The sequence below is a fragment of the Tachypleus tridentatus genome, chromosome 7 (genome assembly GCF_004210375.1).
Source record: "Tachypleus tridentatus isolate NWPU-2018 chromosome 7, ASM421037v1, whole genome shotgun sequence".
Taxonomy (NCBI): Eukaryota; Metazoa; Arthropoda; class Merostomata; order Xiphosura; family Limulidae; genus Tachypleus; species Tachypleus tridentatus.
In genome coordinates this window covers 191,037,971-191,052,493 of record NC_134831.1, presented here as the reverse complement: position 1 = coordinate 191,052,493, position 14,523 = coordinate 191,037,971, and the positions used below count along the sequence as shown (strand labels likewise).

General features: G+C 29.2%; 1 protein-coding gene across 19 annotated transcripts in view; it reads left to right on the top strand.

Moving 5' to 3' along the window:
- The window catches only part of Dap160 (dynamin associated protein 160), a 261,924-nt gene that overhangs the window by 169,806 nt on the left and 77,595 nt on the right, over positions 1-14,523 (top strand). For all 19 annotated transcript variants that reach the window (XR_013031922.1, XR_013031923.1, XM_076516402.1 and 16 more), the window contains one exon: positions 8,712-8,833. Coding sequence is in view for 17 of the 19 variants with exons in the window: in XM_076516402.1 (XP_076372517.1) it covers positions 8,712-8,833 (122 nt within the window). In the remaining 2 variants the exon portion in view is untranslated. The remainder of the gene's footprint in view (positions 1-8,711; positions 8,834-14,523) is intronic.

The window sequence follows — 14,523 nt, the reverse complement described above, 5'->3', positions numbered from 1 at the left end:
TTAACATAATGGTTGTTAGTGGTCTCACATTAACAGTTAATGAGATTGTAGAATTATTCAAATAAATGTATAAGAAGGTTATTAATAGTAATTTCTAACCATACATGTTTTTAGTTATAAGAATTAACTAATTTCAAAGCCTCAACTAAAGTTTAAAATAAAATTATTGTAGATACATCCTAATAAGAAGCTGTTTCCTTCAAGTGTATTGAAAAAGAATTATACTGCATGTCTTAGAATTATGATAGGTAAAATTCTCAAAACACAATTTATGATATCAATGACTTGGCTGTTAACAATGCTGTTAGTAATGATAATTATTTGCTATATTATGAAAACTGTTTAGCATGCCAGTTACTTTCTAGAGACTGTGTCAACAGTATTTTGGTAATAGTTGAGATTTAGTTAAAATCTCTAGTTTCCCTCCTCCTTTTATGATAATATTTATGGCTATATGTCATTTTTCACATGCGATATATAATACTTTTACGGAGAATTTTTTGTGAAATGTACTTTGATTTGTTATTAAAAAAATCAGTACTGAGTTTACGTAAGTTTTGTGTTTTGTTTTTTTGCCTCATTTACATATGGTTTCTTATATAAATTAATTTGAATTGAAAAGATTGAAACATTTTTATGGGTTTACTGTTTTAATAATCGAAATTTCAAGGTTTAAAATAAGCATGTTTTGTGTTACTCAAAGTTTGCAAATTGTAAAATTTTTATGTGCAAAAAAATAGATGAAACAGGATTAAATAATAGGACTCTATTTTCTTGGATAATATATTAAAAAGCAATACAAATAGATAAAGAACATTGTTAGGTTAAAAATAAAGTTTAGTGGCTTAGAAGAATGACTACAAATTTGTCTCTCATTATTGCTATTAGAGATTTTTAGCCTGTTTACTCTTACCTTTATCTTGTACATGTGGCTTATTTCCAGTAAACATCTAACTGTATTTGAATGTCTTTATTGGTGGATTTTTGTTGTCTTTCTTTGTATGCAAGTCCAAGGACATCATGGTCCAACATATTTTGAATCAGTTTTGCTTCTCATAACTATACTGACGTTAAAAAAAAAACAATTATATAGACACACACACACAGACATCAACCAAATGCAAGTTTCAGTACACCAAATGTTATTTCTTAGCAAAATAGTATTACAGAAAATATTTCATACTGATATTTTACTTAAATTAATAAATCGATGAATAAATATTGTGTGAACTAAGGAAAAAAAAAAGATGTGAATTTATTGCAATATTTAGTTATTTATTCTAGTACTTATATCTATAAATCTGTCAAGGCTAGTTAATGGTATTTCCACCATTGGTTTATTCATGAGGGATTAACAGGAGAGCGCTATTGAAAGGAAGAATGTTATAATAAAAGCACCTGGTGTGGAATCATATTTATTGTTAGTGATATGAAAATGCACTCTTTACTTCAAAACTGTTCATGACTCATGAACCTGTTACAAATATTCCCAAGATAAAAGATGAGGTTAGGTAAATTACTAAAGAATAAACAATTGATAATATTTTGAGCCATTGGTTTTTATTGGCTGTGGTTTGCCTGACTTCATCCTTTATTATAGCTTTATTCAATATATATTAGTGAAAATGAATACATTTTATTGAAGTTAAATAAGCAAAATCACAAAGAAGGACTGCATTAAAAACAGCAAATCCAAACCTCTGACTAATTTTATTTGTTTGTTATAACTTAAAAGACAAGCCATAACAAAAAATGCTGCTCTAATTGAAAAGATCACAGGTTATATTTTATAATTCCACTTTATAACTTGTACCCAGGGATCTTTTCAGTTAGTGTAGTGTTTTTGTTTATTTTTGTTTTGGCTTGTTTTTCAAGTTATGACAAACTAATGTATATATATTAGTTTTTCTAGTCATAATCTCCCTTCCTGTCAGTGTAACTTAACCTTTGAATTATCTTAATCTATTTTCTTTGACTGACAAAGATTAAGACAGCATTATGAAACTGTGATAAATCTTTTAATATAACTTTAAAGATTTTGCAACTGCAGGTAGCTTTTCTGTTTAAGCCATTATCTGTCATATTAAGTACAAAACATTTCACATTTTAAATACCTCTTCACAAAGTAAGTACTAGTGAGAAATTTCAACTAAGTCAACATGCTGTTCTCTACTTGTCAGATTCTCTTTATTAGACATAAACTTCAATGTATATTTACATAGATACCTTTTCTAGTTACACTTTATACAAATATGATATGAATTTGTTGGATTTTTATGGAAATTAGTAATTAAAGTTACAAATTTTATTGTAAAGCAGCAACCAAATATATATATTGAATAAACTTTGTTTTTACAAGGAAAGTTTAGTTGGTTGAAAATTGTGTACTGACCTGGTCATTTTTTGTAGGCATATACTTTTTGGAGTAGCACTTAATATATGAAAACTTTTTGTTGTTAGGGTGACAGGATCTATATGAGCAACAGGTAGCAATTTAAATTGGAATCTTATCTACAACAACAAAATATTTGAGCTTATAATTAAAGATTTATTAACGTATTATAAAATCTAGCTTTCCCACAGAGATTCAGAGATGTGGTTTGAAATTACCAAAAAGTTAACTTATACTAACTGAAATTGAGATTACTCTTAAAATAATTAATTTTCATATAGGCTAAAGTTGGAATAAAATTGATGGCAATTTTTTACTATAATTTAAAATTTATTTCACTAATGCTAACTGATGACTAATGTTAGATTTATTTAAACAAATAATTCACTAAAGAAAAATAAAGTCATATTCGAAGATAGCCACATGTTTAATTCATTGCCAGTTATTTAACCAAAGTTGTTGTTGGTTGTGAATTTGAAACCTACAGCTTTGAAACACCAGAATGTAATATTCAGATGTGCTTTTTAGGGTATCTTTGACAAAACTGTAACATATTTATGAGTCATGCAATTTTCATGTCACAAGTAAAGATTGCACTCTCACATTGTTTCATCTTCTACAATAAACATAATGTTATGCATGTTTTCATTACTAAATTATCATATCTTTCCACTCAGTAGCAGTCTATTTCTAATTCTTATTGGATTACCCAATGATTGAACTGATGCTATCTACTATATTTGCTTAACATGGCTGTCTTTGGGGCATTGAAATATTAAAAAAAAGCAAAGAATGAATACAAATTTAAAGGATTGAATGAGTAAGTACTGAGTAAATTAAGTGGTGAATAAATGTTGAAATACGTGTATACATATAAATGTATTCATTCATTATTAATTTATTTTAATTTCACCCTGAAATATCCTCCATATCATAACACCTTTTAACAGTTACATAGTTAATCTTAAAGGGAGTTGGTTAAGTTACATCATAAACGACATGAAAAGGTTGTACAAGTGAAGACTAAGATTAGGAAACTATAATAATTTAAGTAAATTATATGATTAAAAATTATATGATAATGACCAAATATAACAGACCATACACATTATGTAATCTGTTCACTCCAGTAAAAAACTTTGATTCACAGCAAATTCAAAAGTACAGTTCATAACATCACTAATATGAAGTAATAAAAAAAGAAACCTTATATATGGTAGAACGAGAGTACAAAACATTCTAATTTGATATTAACGAACAATATTAGTAGTATTAAGATATAAAAACACAGAAATATGAAGTTTATTGTACCCAAAAATCAAACATTTTTAACCTAAACTTATGCTGTTAATATCATAAGTCAAGAAAATGGAGACCTTGATCATTTATCAAAGCTTATAATATCACTGATTGTAAGTCTTGAAAAATTAAAACAGAAACATATCACTTAGGGGCCAAGCACAAGAAACTTACATTGATAATGCTAATGATATTATTAAAAAAACAATTTAGAAATATGATATAAACTATCATTGAAATTTAAGCTTATTTTATTGGCAGTGTTATGATTCTAGTGACAGAAATGTTTAGTACTGAAGGACTGTTTTTTTTTTTATACTTGTAGTAGTAGATTATCAGCAGTAACAACATTTGGTTCGTACATCTTCCTGTAAAGGATAATGTAGGTATGTATAAGACTTGGACAGTGATTGTACTGGATGTAGATATGTATGAGACCTGCCCTGTAAAATTAAGAGGTTTGCCTCTCAAATATCCATGTTAACATCTGGTTATAGGGAGTGCATATTTATCTCTAGGAGTTGTAATAGGTTTATAGTCTTGTTTTCATTCTCTGAAGATATATTTTGTAAAAATCCTGAAGAACCATTATGAAGATTCTCACTGACAGCCCTGTTTAAAAATGTTGGATGTGGTATAGGCTTGTGCATGATTTCAAGGCTATTATCTTGTAGTGTTGTTATTTTCTTATTTTTTTTAAGGTTCTAAGGAAATCATGATAGTTACAGTTGGCTTCATGAATTCTTTTTAAAATTTTGGAAGAATCCTGTTGATTATAATTTATGTAGAATTTCTATTGGTATTTCACCAAATCGTTGGAAGCCTTATCACGTAAGTGGCACATAGTCCATAATGTGCAGTGCATGAGATGGCATGATGAAAGTTGCAGTTTCTTAATGAAACTTTGTTGAAAATTTTGTAGGTGACAATTAAGAGGGTGAAATGTTAACTGATATTTATGGAGAATCAAACTTTTATAACGACATTAGCTTGTGAATATGATGTGAGAGTTGCATCTTGTTGTTTTCTTAAGAGTAGCTAAACATAATAGTATTAGTAACTTGCATCACAGAACAAGGTTCAAATGCAAAGGGTGAAATGACAATGTAATTTTAAAATTTGAATGGTAGTTATTCATGTATTATAAAGATTTCTCCAGAATATTTTCTGTATGTAAAGGTTATTATTTGGATCACTAGAATGTAACACAGACAGAGTTGGTGAATGAAATGTACAGAACAATTACAACACTTTTCCCATTAAATGAGTTGCAAATGTAACACAGCATTACCGATTGGTTATAAACATGTTCATTAGCTATATAAAATTTACTAGCAAACAATCTCAAAAAATCAGAAATGGGTTAGTGACTTTTCTGGTGGGTTTCACAAATTTATTTATATCTCAACATATCAAGATGACAAGGTTCAAATAATCATTTCTTGTAATTATGTATAGTTTTCCTAAATAGTTTGTATAGCAGAAGCCTGTTTTTCATGCTGGAAAATTCTTAAAAGTGAGAAATTTAGTTCAGATGTACTGTGTGGCAGAAAAAATAAAGGTTGAAAATTATTTTTGTTGTTTCAAGTTAAGAAGCTAGAACTTAAATAATGTATGTACTTGAATTATAAATACCTTTTTTTGTGAAGTTTGCTGACATATACTAACAATCCAGTTGTCTAATTAACCTTTGAATGTAATTATATAAAAAGTAGTAACCAGACTGAGATGCAAAGGGTTAAGCCATAATGTAATTTTAATATTTGAATAGTAATTTTTCATGGATTATAAAGATTTTTTGAAAATATTTTGGATGTGAAAAAGTTATTATTTATTTCACTAGAATGGAATACACTCTCAATTAATATGTAAAATGTACAGAAAATTGGTGATATTTTTCCCACCAAATCAGTGTTTAACAGGAGTACCGAGTGAAACTGAAACAAAGAACAAGCTACTGACTAATAGGACAAAGCATATGTGTTTCAAGTTATAGTACAACAACATGTACATTTATTTTGGAATATGAAAAAAACCATTGGTTTGCAGGTGAAATAAAAAGAAATCATCAGCTAATATCTCGCACTATAATGTATTGAGTGAAAGTAAAGCATAGAATTATTTAATAAATAACACAACACAGAGTTACTAAATTAAACTCTAGTCAAACATCAGCTACTAACTAATAGAACATAACATTATTTTCTCTAGGTGAAAATAAGACAGTGTAATAGTTATTAAGTGATACAAAAACAGCCTGATGATCCACTGAGTGAAATAAAAAAAATTCATGTGTATTACCTTACAGAATGCAGCATGATACACTGATTGAAAATCAAGCATCAGTTGATATATTATAGAAGCATGGGTTTTAGAGTGAAGTGCAAACTAAGCATAAGTTGTTAACTACTAGAACACAGTATGAAGTATTGAATGACAAAATAAACCATTAACAACAAACTAATACAATATAGCATGAGCTAATGAATGGAAATAAAACATATTAGCATTTACTAACAGAACATGGTATGAATTACAGAAACTAAAATAAACCATTAAGTATCATCAAATAAAGTCATAATATGAATTACTGAGTGAAACTAAAGCCATTAACTAATAACTTTCATTACACATTATCAATTACCAAATGAAAGTAAGACAGCATTAGTTACTAATGCTAGCAGAATACAGTATGAGTTACTGAGTGGTACTAAAAAAAAAACCATGAACTACTGAATAATAGATCAACACATGAATTACTGAGTGAAATTAAAATAAACCATTAATTACTGACTAATAGATCAAAGCATGAATTACTTACTGAAACTAGAATAAATGATTAACTATTGAATAACAGGTCAAAGCATAAATTACTGAGTAAAGCTGAAATAAATCATTAAGTACCAACAGGTCAAAACATGAATTACTGAGGAAAGCTATAATAAATTATTAACTACTCATTGATAGGTCAAAGCATGAATTACTGTATAAAACTAAAATAAACCATAAACTACTGACTAATAGGTCAAAGCAAAAATTACTGAATGAAACTAAAATAAACCATTAACTACCAAAAAATAGGTGAACACGCGAATTACAGAGTGAAAGTAAAATAAACCATTAATTTCTGAATAATAGATCAAAGCATGAATTACTGAATGGAGCTAGAATAAATCGTTAACTACTGACTAATAGGTCAAAGCGTGAATAACTGAGTGAAACTAAAATAAGGTCTTAATTACTGAGTAATGGGTCAAAGCATGAGTTACTGAGTGCAGCAAGAATAAATCATTAACTAATGACTAATAGATCAAAGCATGAATTACTAAGGAAAGCTAGAATAAATTATTAACCACTGATTAATAGGTCAAAGCATGAATTACTGAGGAAGGCTAGAATAAATTATTAACCACTGACTAATAGGTCAAAGCACAAATTCCTGAGTGATACTAAAATAAACCATTAACTAATGACTGATAGATCAAAGCATGAATTACTTACTGAAACTAGAATAAATGATTAACAAATGACTGATAAGTGAAAGCATGAATTACTGAGGAAAACTGCAATAAGTGATTAACTACTGACTAATAGGTTAGAGCATGATTTACTGAGTGAAACTGAAATAAACCATTAACAACTGACTATCACAGCAGGAGTTATTCATTGCAAATAAAAGTATTGGTTGCTAAATGTTGGACACAACATTAGTTGCAGTGTAAAACCTAAAGCACCAGCTTATATACTATAGAATACATTAATAGATACTAAATTAAAATGGTACAAGGATCACTTATGAGATAGTAGAGGCCAGTGAAAGGTACTGTGTAATGAAACACTGTTTTAGTTACTGAGTGAAACTTAAAGTATAAGCTACTAAAACATTATGAGTCACTGAGTAAGAATAAAATAAAAGATCACCTACTATCTAATAGAGCACTACATGAGTTACTGAGTAAGAATAAAACAAAAGATCACCTACTAACTAATAGGGCAGTACATGAGTCACTGAGTAAGAATAAAACAAAAGATCACCTACTAACTAATAGAGCACTACATTAATTACTGAGTAAGAATAAAACAAAAGATCATCGAATATCTAATAGAGCACTACATGAGTCACTGAGTAAGAATAAAACAAAAGATCACCTACTATCTAATAGAGCACTACATGAGTCACTGAGTAAGAATAAAACAAAAGATCACCTACTAACTAATAGAGCACTGATGAGTTACTGAGTAAAAGTGCTGCAAAGTATCAGTTACTAAGTAATAGAAGGTAACATGTCAAACTAGAACAAATCATTATTACCTTCAAACTAACACAACAACATGAGTTACTGAGTGAGAGTAAAGCAGAACATAACATATTATCTAATACAGCACAATATGAATTACTATGTTAAACTAAAGCCAGTCATTAGCCATTAAGTAACAGAACACAAAATCAATTACTGAATGAAAATAAAGCATTAACCACAAACTAAGGTTGTAGAATATGAATTATTGAGTGAAACAGAAACAAAGAATAAGCTACTAAGTTATCATGTATAACATTTATTTCTGAGTGCATAGTATGTACTAACCATACAGTCTGGTTAGTACATGGAAAGTTTTTAATATCTCATAAATAGAAAACTTGAAAATTTTTTTATTAATATGTACTTTCTAAATGAAAATGAACCACAACATAATTTGTGATGTGATGTTTGTTCATGTACAGCATCCAACTTGTAACATACCCACTAATTGTGCATTTCTATTAACAACAAAGATAATTTTACCTGGTACATAATTTCAAATATAGTACTATAGTATATATTTCTATAATTTGCATGTTCTATGTTTTGCTTTACTGTAAAATTATAGTAGTAACATGGAATGTAAATTAGATTTTTTTTAAATTCTTGAGCTTAGATAATTTTTGATAAACTATTGTTAATTCATACTGTTTGAAATGTTAGGAAAATTAAAGTTGAAATTTATTAAATGGTAAGTTAATTCCTTGACTTCTCACTAGGGGGAGGAGATTGGCAAGTTTTCATGTCATTATCATCAGATGAGAAAAAGCGGCAAGGCTACATCCAAGAATTAATATCGACAGAGCAGGCTTACATGGATGACATGTTAATTGTATTGGATGTAAGTACATACTTATGTTAAACTAAACAGAAGCACAATCGAACTTGTACAGTTCACAAATTCTATTATCAACAATTCTTCCCAGTTTCACTGACTAAGAGCTCTATTAGTTACTGTGTAAAAACAAAATGAAGTGTCGGTTACTGAAAAAAAATGTGGTATGAATTACCAAGTGAAACTTGAATTATTAGCTGCTTAATAATAGGACACAACATGATTTTGGAGTTAACATATATAATCATTTCCTAAGTAATGTATCATAATTTGAGTTACTGAGTGAAAGTAATACAAGTCATTAGTACTGATGTTGCCACTGTTATACTGACCATGCATAAGTTATGTATAATGTTATAAGTGTGAGGTTATTTAGGATAAACAAATATAGTTTCACATTACAACTGAAGTACTTTTAGAAAGATAAAAAAAGGGGAATTAGGTGTTTTTGTTTTGATGGTTGTTAGGACAGTCAATTAGACAAAACTTGTATGAAGTTATCAAGAGAAAATATCAAATAAAATGTAAAGTTACTGAAAAAGTACATTCAAAATTTATTTAGGAGGTGTGAGAAATTATGAAAATAAAATTTGAGATTTTTGAGACAAAGAATGTTATTTTTAATCTGAAAATAGAAGTCATTTAGCACTGAGACGAGTAAATAGAAATAGTATATATATTCAAAGATAAATATTCAGTAAAAATACTTCATTAAAAACACTTATTTTGTGTTTACAAATGACTTGTAATACATGCCAAAAATCTGCCAGACTTTGTGAATCTACACAGTTATAATATGTAAACTATAACTAGTAAAAATGGTTATGAGGTCAGTTAATTCAACCAATTTTGTTGTGAGAAAATTTATAAGTTTTGCAGACTTTCCAAGTTCTTATGCAGATATTGTTACCATATATTACAACCTTCTGTATAAAAGTGTGTTAACCCTTGTACCTCGAGTAAGCTAAAGTGCACATGTCATGATGTTTTGGAGCTTTATTTTCAAAAATTTTATTAAATAGCATTTTTACTTCTTACATCAGTTAAATTGACATCAAAATGTAGTTTATAATTTTAATTTTTATATACCTTTTAATTTCTCAGTTTAAAAGGAAATTTAAAGAAAAAAGACAAATATCAATTTTTGTGTGTCACATAACACGTCCAGTTATCTTATTGCTCAGTTTCCATTTTATTACACCCACCACACAACATGCACAAGTATTTAATGAAGTAGAAACTCAAATCTGAGATATATATACAAGCTAAATATGAAATAAGAACCTCCCATCTCTATGATTTTCTGAGATAACAGTTTTTAGTAAATCTGTTTGAGTGGCTCCTCCCATTTTTGAAAGCTCTTATCTAGTCCCACCTACCACTAATTAGCTCCTGTTTATAACCAATAGAAAGAACATTTTTCCCCTCTTCATATTTCTGATAGTTGTTTATAAATAGCTTGAAGGAGAAAGTAATAATTTTACCAAAACTGTTGAAATGTAATGACTAAGTTATTGTTCTGAATATTAATGAGATTTTTTTATAATCCAGATACAGTTTATTTAGGGACCCAACTAAATTACTGGGATTTTCAACATACTAATACAGAAATTTGATAATTTTTGGTTTTTAAAAATTAATATTTGAAGTTTACAAAAAATTAGTATATCTACATTCTCTAGCCAGAAGAATAAATGGAGTTTACACAGTAGCTTAGCACATTCAGTGCATGAGTGCAACATTTCATAACAGAGTTACATATTCAAAATCTTTATTTTTCAGTGTATTTCTTATTTACTTTTTATGCTTTAAGAAATATAATTTAAACATTTATGAGTAAATAGTAATATGTGTTTGTATATTTGTTATTGTAACATATGGTAGCCAAAATGTCACTGTAATTTTCATTATATTTGTAATATAAATACACTTCTATTTTGTACGCCAATACATAGGTATGCCTACTGAATTTTTTTCTAATGGTCTAAACTGAGGAAAATTAAAACCAAATTAAACTAGATTCAAAATTGAAAAGTTTAAAACAAGTTTATTCATAACATTTAGAAAAATTTAATAGTTTGCAAATATTGGGATATAATATTATGCATCAGTGCTTATACATGCATACAATGATTAATGCACATAAATTTGCATGAATTAAAAAGAAATACACAAAGTTGCACAAAGAAAAAATTGTATGAGTGAATGGGAATTTATAGGTATGATACTTTACTACAAAGATTTGAGAAAGCTGCAAAAGCCATACTAATAATAGCATGTAGAGTATAACATTATAATACATGCTTTAAAGGAATAGTGTAGTTTCAAACTCCATAAATCAAAAACAAATACATAAAGCCATACACAGAAAAAGTTGCATGAATAATCGAAATTTATAGATATGTATTTTATTAAAAACATTTTAGAAAACTGCAAAAGCCACACTTATGATAACATATACAGTATGACATTTTAAACTGACTTTGACACATGAAAGTGAACATCATTATTGTACATATAAGTTTATGAATACGAAAAAAAACTTACAAAATATTTTAGTCCAAAAACAGTAAAAATGCTACTATGATTTGTAATTTTTTTTAAAGAACACAAAACTGTTCTTACAGTAAAAGAGCAGATATTTACCTTGTACATAAGCTAAACTTCTTTTAAAAGTAACATTAGTTTGATACTCTTCAAAATATTCATACAAAGAAACTCATCATGCATTTTACATTTTGCACATACTTTATTTGTAGGAAGACATAGTCTGCATCTTTTTCTATTAGATGTGTCAACAAGTGTAGGAATGTGACTGCCAAGAGTAAGTCTTAGAGGTGATGAGTCTTGTCCAGTTCTAGTGGTTTACCAGAAGAACCAAGACTATTTTGTAATAGAGGCTCAACAAAAGTAGTGACCAAGTCCATTCTGAAGGCCTTTAGGTTAATGCTGGCTTATTGGTCTGTTGTTACTACAAAATATGAGGATTTACAACTGTCAGGTCCAAAAACTGGAAAAAAAGTTTTTTATACCATTTTATTGTTCTTCATGCAATGGAATAGTAACTTAAATGTTGATCATTTAGGTCAACTCCTCCCATAAACTTGTTGTAGTCCACAATTAACTAGGGTTTTTTAACTTTAGCATTCCTCCCTCTTCTTGTCACTGTAGTCATAGTACTGGGGTATATAGCTGAAAGTGTGTAAATATCTCTTGTCAGTATTCTTTATAACTGTCACAGTTCTACCTTTACAAAATCATGCTTTCCCTCTCTGTAGGTTTGCAGAAACCAGTTGGTATGGGAAATACAGCATGTATTTCCTGCATAGATTCCCATACACAGTAGTTTGTCAAATAAATGAGAGGAAGTGTAAAAGTTGTCCATTAAAGCCTAATGCCATAATCTTTTATATTTGTCTGTTAGTTTCATAATAAAACTGTCTGATAAATCATTAGCTGACATTTGTCCCTTTTTGCCTGTGTAGATTTTGAACTTCAGACAGTAACCACTCACAGTTTCTGCTGAGACCCACAACTTGATACCCCACTTGAGAGGTTTTATGGCAAATATTTGAGTAAACCAAATCGATATTTTGTGTCCAATATCTGTTTGTCTATAGTTATTTTTCTCTTAGAAGAGTAGTGTAAAGCAAATGATTTTAGTAGATGATCTATGACAAATCTACCTTACAAAGTTTGTCACAATTAGAGCCAATTCTAGAAAGAGCATTAGTGTTGTTATTAAAGTGAGTATAGACAACTAAAAACCTGTTTCTAGAGAAAGTGTTAGAGAACCATGGGGTATGGACAGGAAAATAGGTATACCAGAAGTCAGAAAAAGAAGGACAGAGCTGAAGTCCCATAACTATTCTTGCTCCAAAATAAGCTAAAATGTCCTCATGGGTGATATCTGTCCATTTTATGTTTCATTTCTTTTATTTGCACTGGGGATTTGCCTTTCTGCTGTAGCTCTTTAGATTGTGTATACTGATTTGTCTCTGTAACAGTATAACTTAAAGTTTCCAATGTCAACAAAAGTTTAAACAAATAAATAATTGTATTTGTGGAGGTTACCTGTGAGGACACCTGTTCACTTCTACTGAGTAGAAGTACATGGATAGGTTTTTCTTTGGTGACCTGCACCCAGGACCACTGCAGGTGAAAAGCTTCTTCTGTTGAAAAGGAGCAGTTCCAGTAGATCCTCTTCATCCTGCTTCTTTTCTGTGGTGGGGGAGTAGGTTGCCTTGTTTGGGTGATTCTACAACATCCCCATGTGATCCATAAGACAGAGTCAACAAGATCTGGCTCTAGATTTTTGTACAATCTGGATTTGTAGAGATTCTATCAGAGGCATTGATACATTAGCAGAAACTTCTTCAACATCAGATTCCTCTGACAGAATGGAATACCTTCTGCATCAGATGAAAATGACACATTTAGAAGAAACTGTATCTCTTCCTTATTGAGTTTGTGTTTTTCCTCAGCTCTTTTGCTTTGGTTTTCAATATTTAAGATTCCATTTCTTGAACAAAAAAAAACAACATTAAATGTACATTACAGATATCTTCTGTTATGTATCATTATATATGTGTATATATATATATATATAGTGTATTCCCTGATGTATATGTTTGTTTTACATGTGTATATAGATATATACAACATGTAAATGTGATGTATGTCTTACATTTCAGAATGAATACATGATGTGCTAAAACACCAAAACAACTACACTGTATTGTGATCAACAACTATGTTTTGAAATCATTGAACAGGCATTATATATCTGATGATGAATTAATATGTTATCAAGAAGATGTTTTTCAAACCTTGATTGCTAGTTAGAAGAACACAAAATGCTTGTTAGAGAGTCTCTATTTAGAAGACTTTCTAAAGTAAAACTAAAATGGTGTAACAGATGGTAGTGGAACCTTATTTTCTATTGGTTGACAAATAAGCCTGGTGAAAGTGAAAGAGGGTAGTAAATTTAATAAGAATGCACCCAAATAACACCTTTGTACATTTATGCTGTGAATTTTCATACACTTCAAATGGATGACCAGTAGTACTGGAACACTTGTGATCTAATTGGAATGGACAGGATCGGAACCTGCAATGTTTACTGGATCATCCTAACTTTGAACTGTATAATAAATGTTTCCACACATTCTAAATGAATTTTTTTTTTCACCTTGGGAAATTTCTGTTGTAAATGTTGTAGGAAACATAAGCAACTAAGTCCCATATTGTGTTCTTGGTGGAAGGAACATGCCACCTTACTGCTTTGCTCGTGTGTTGTTGCTCTTGAGAGTATCATATTGCGGTTATACATAAATAGTCTAATAACATGAGCAGTGATTTATGCTTTAGTTACAGTGAGTTTCCACTTTAGTATTGACAGCAGAACGAACACCGAAAATATATGAAATATGCTTAGCAGTTGAATTTCTTAGGGTAAGTTCTTTAAGAATTCATGATCAATCATGAAGGGAAAAAAGGACACTGCTGCTCATTTTATTTTTGATTTTACAGTTTCTTTTCACTATATTTGATGTATACAGGCTGAAGAATCAAGTAATAGCTGTGATAACAGATGAAATATAAAGTTTTACTGAAAAAAGTTATATATTTGTTTAAGAGATTCTTAGATGTTACATAAATGAAATTTGAGATTTTTGAGACAAGGAAAGGTATTT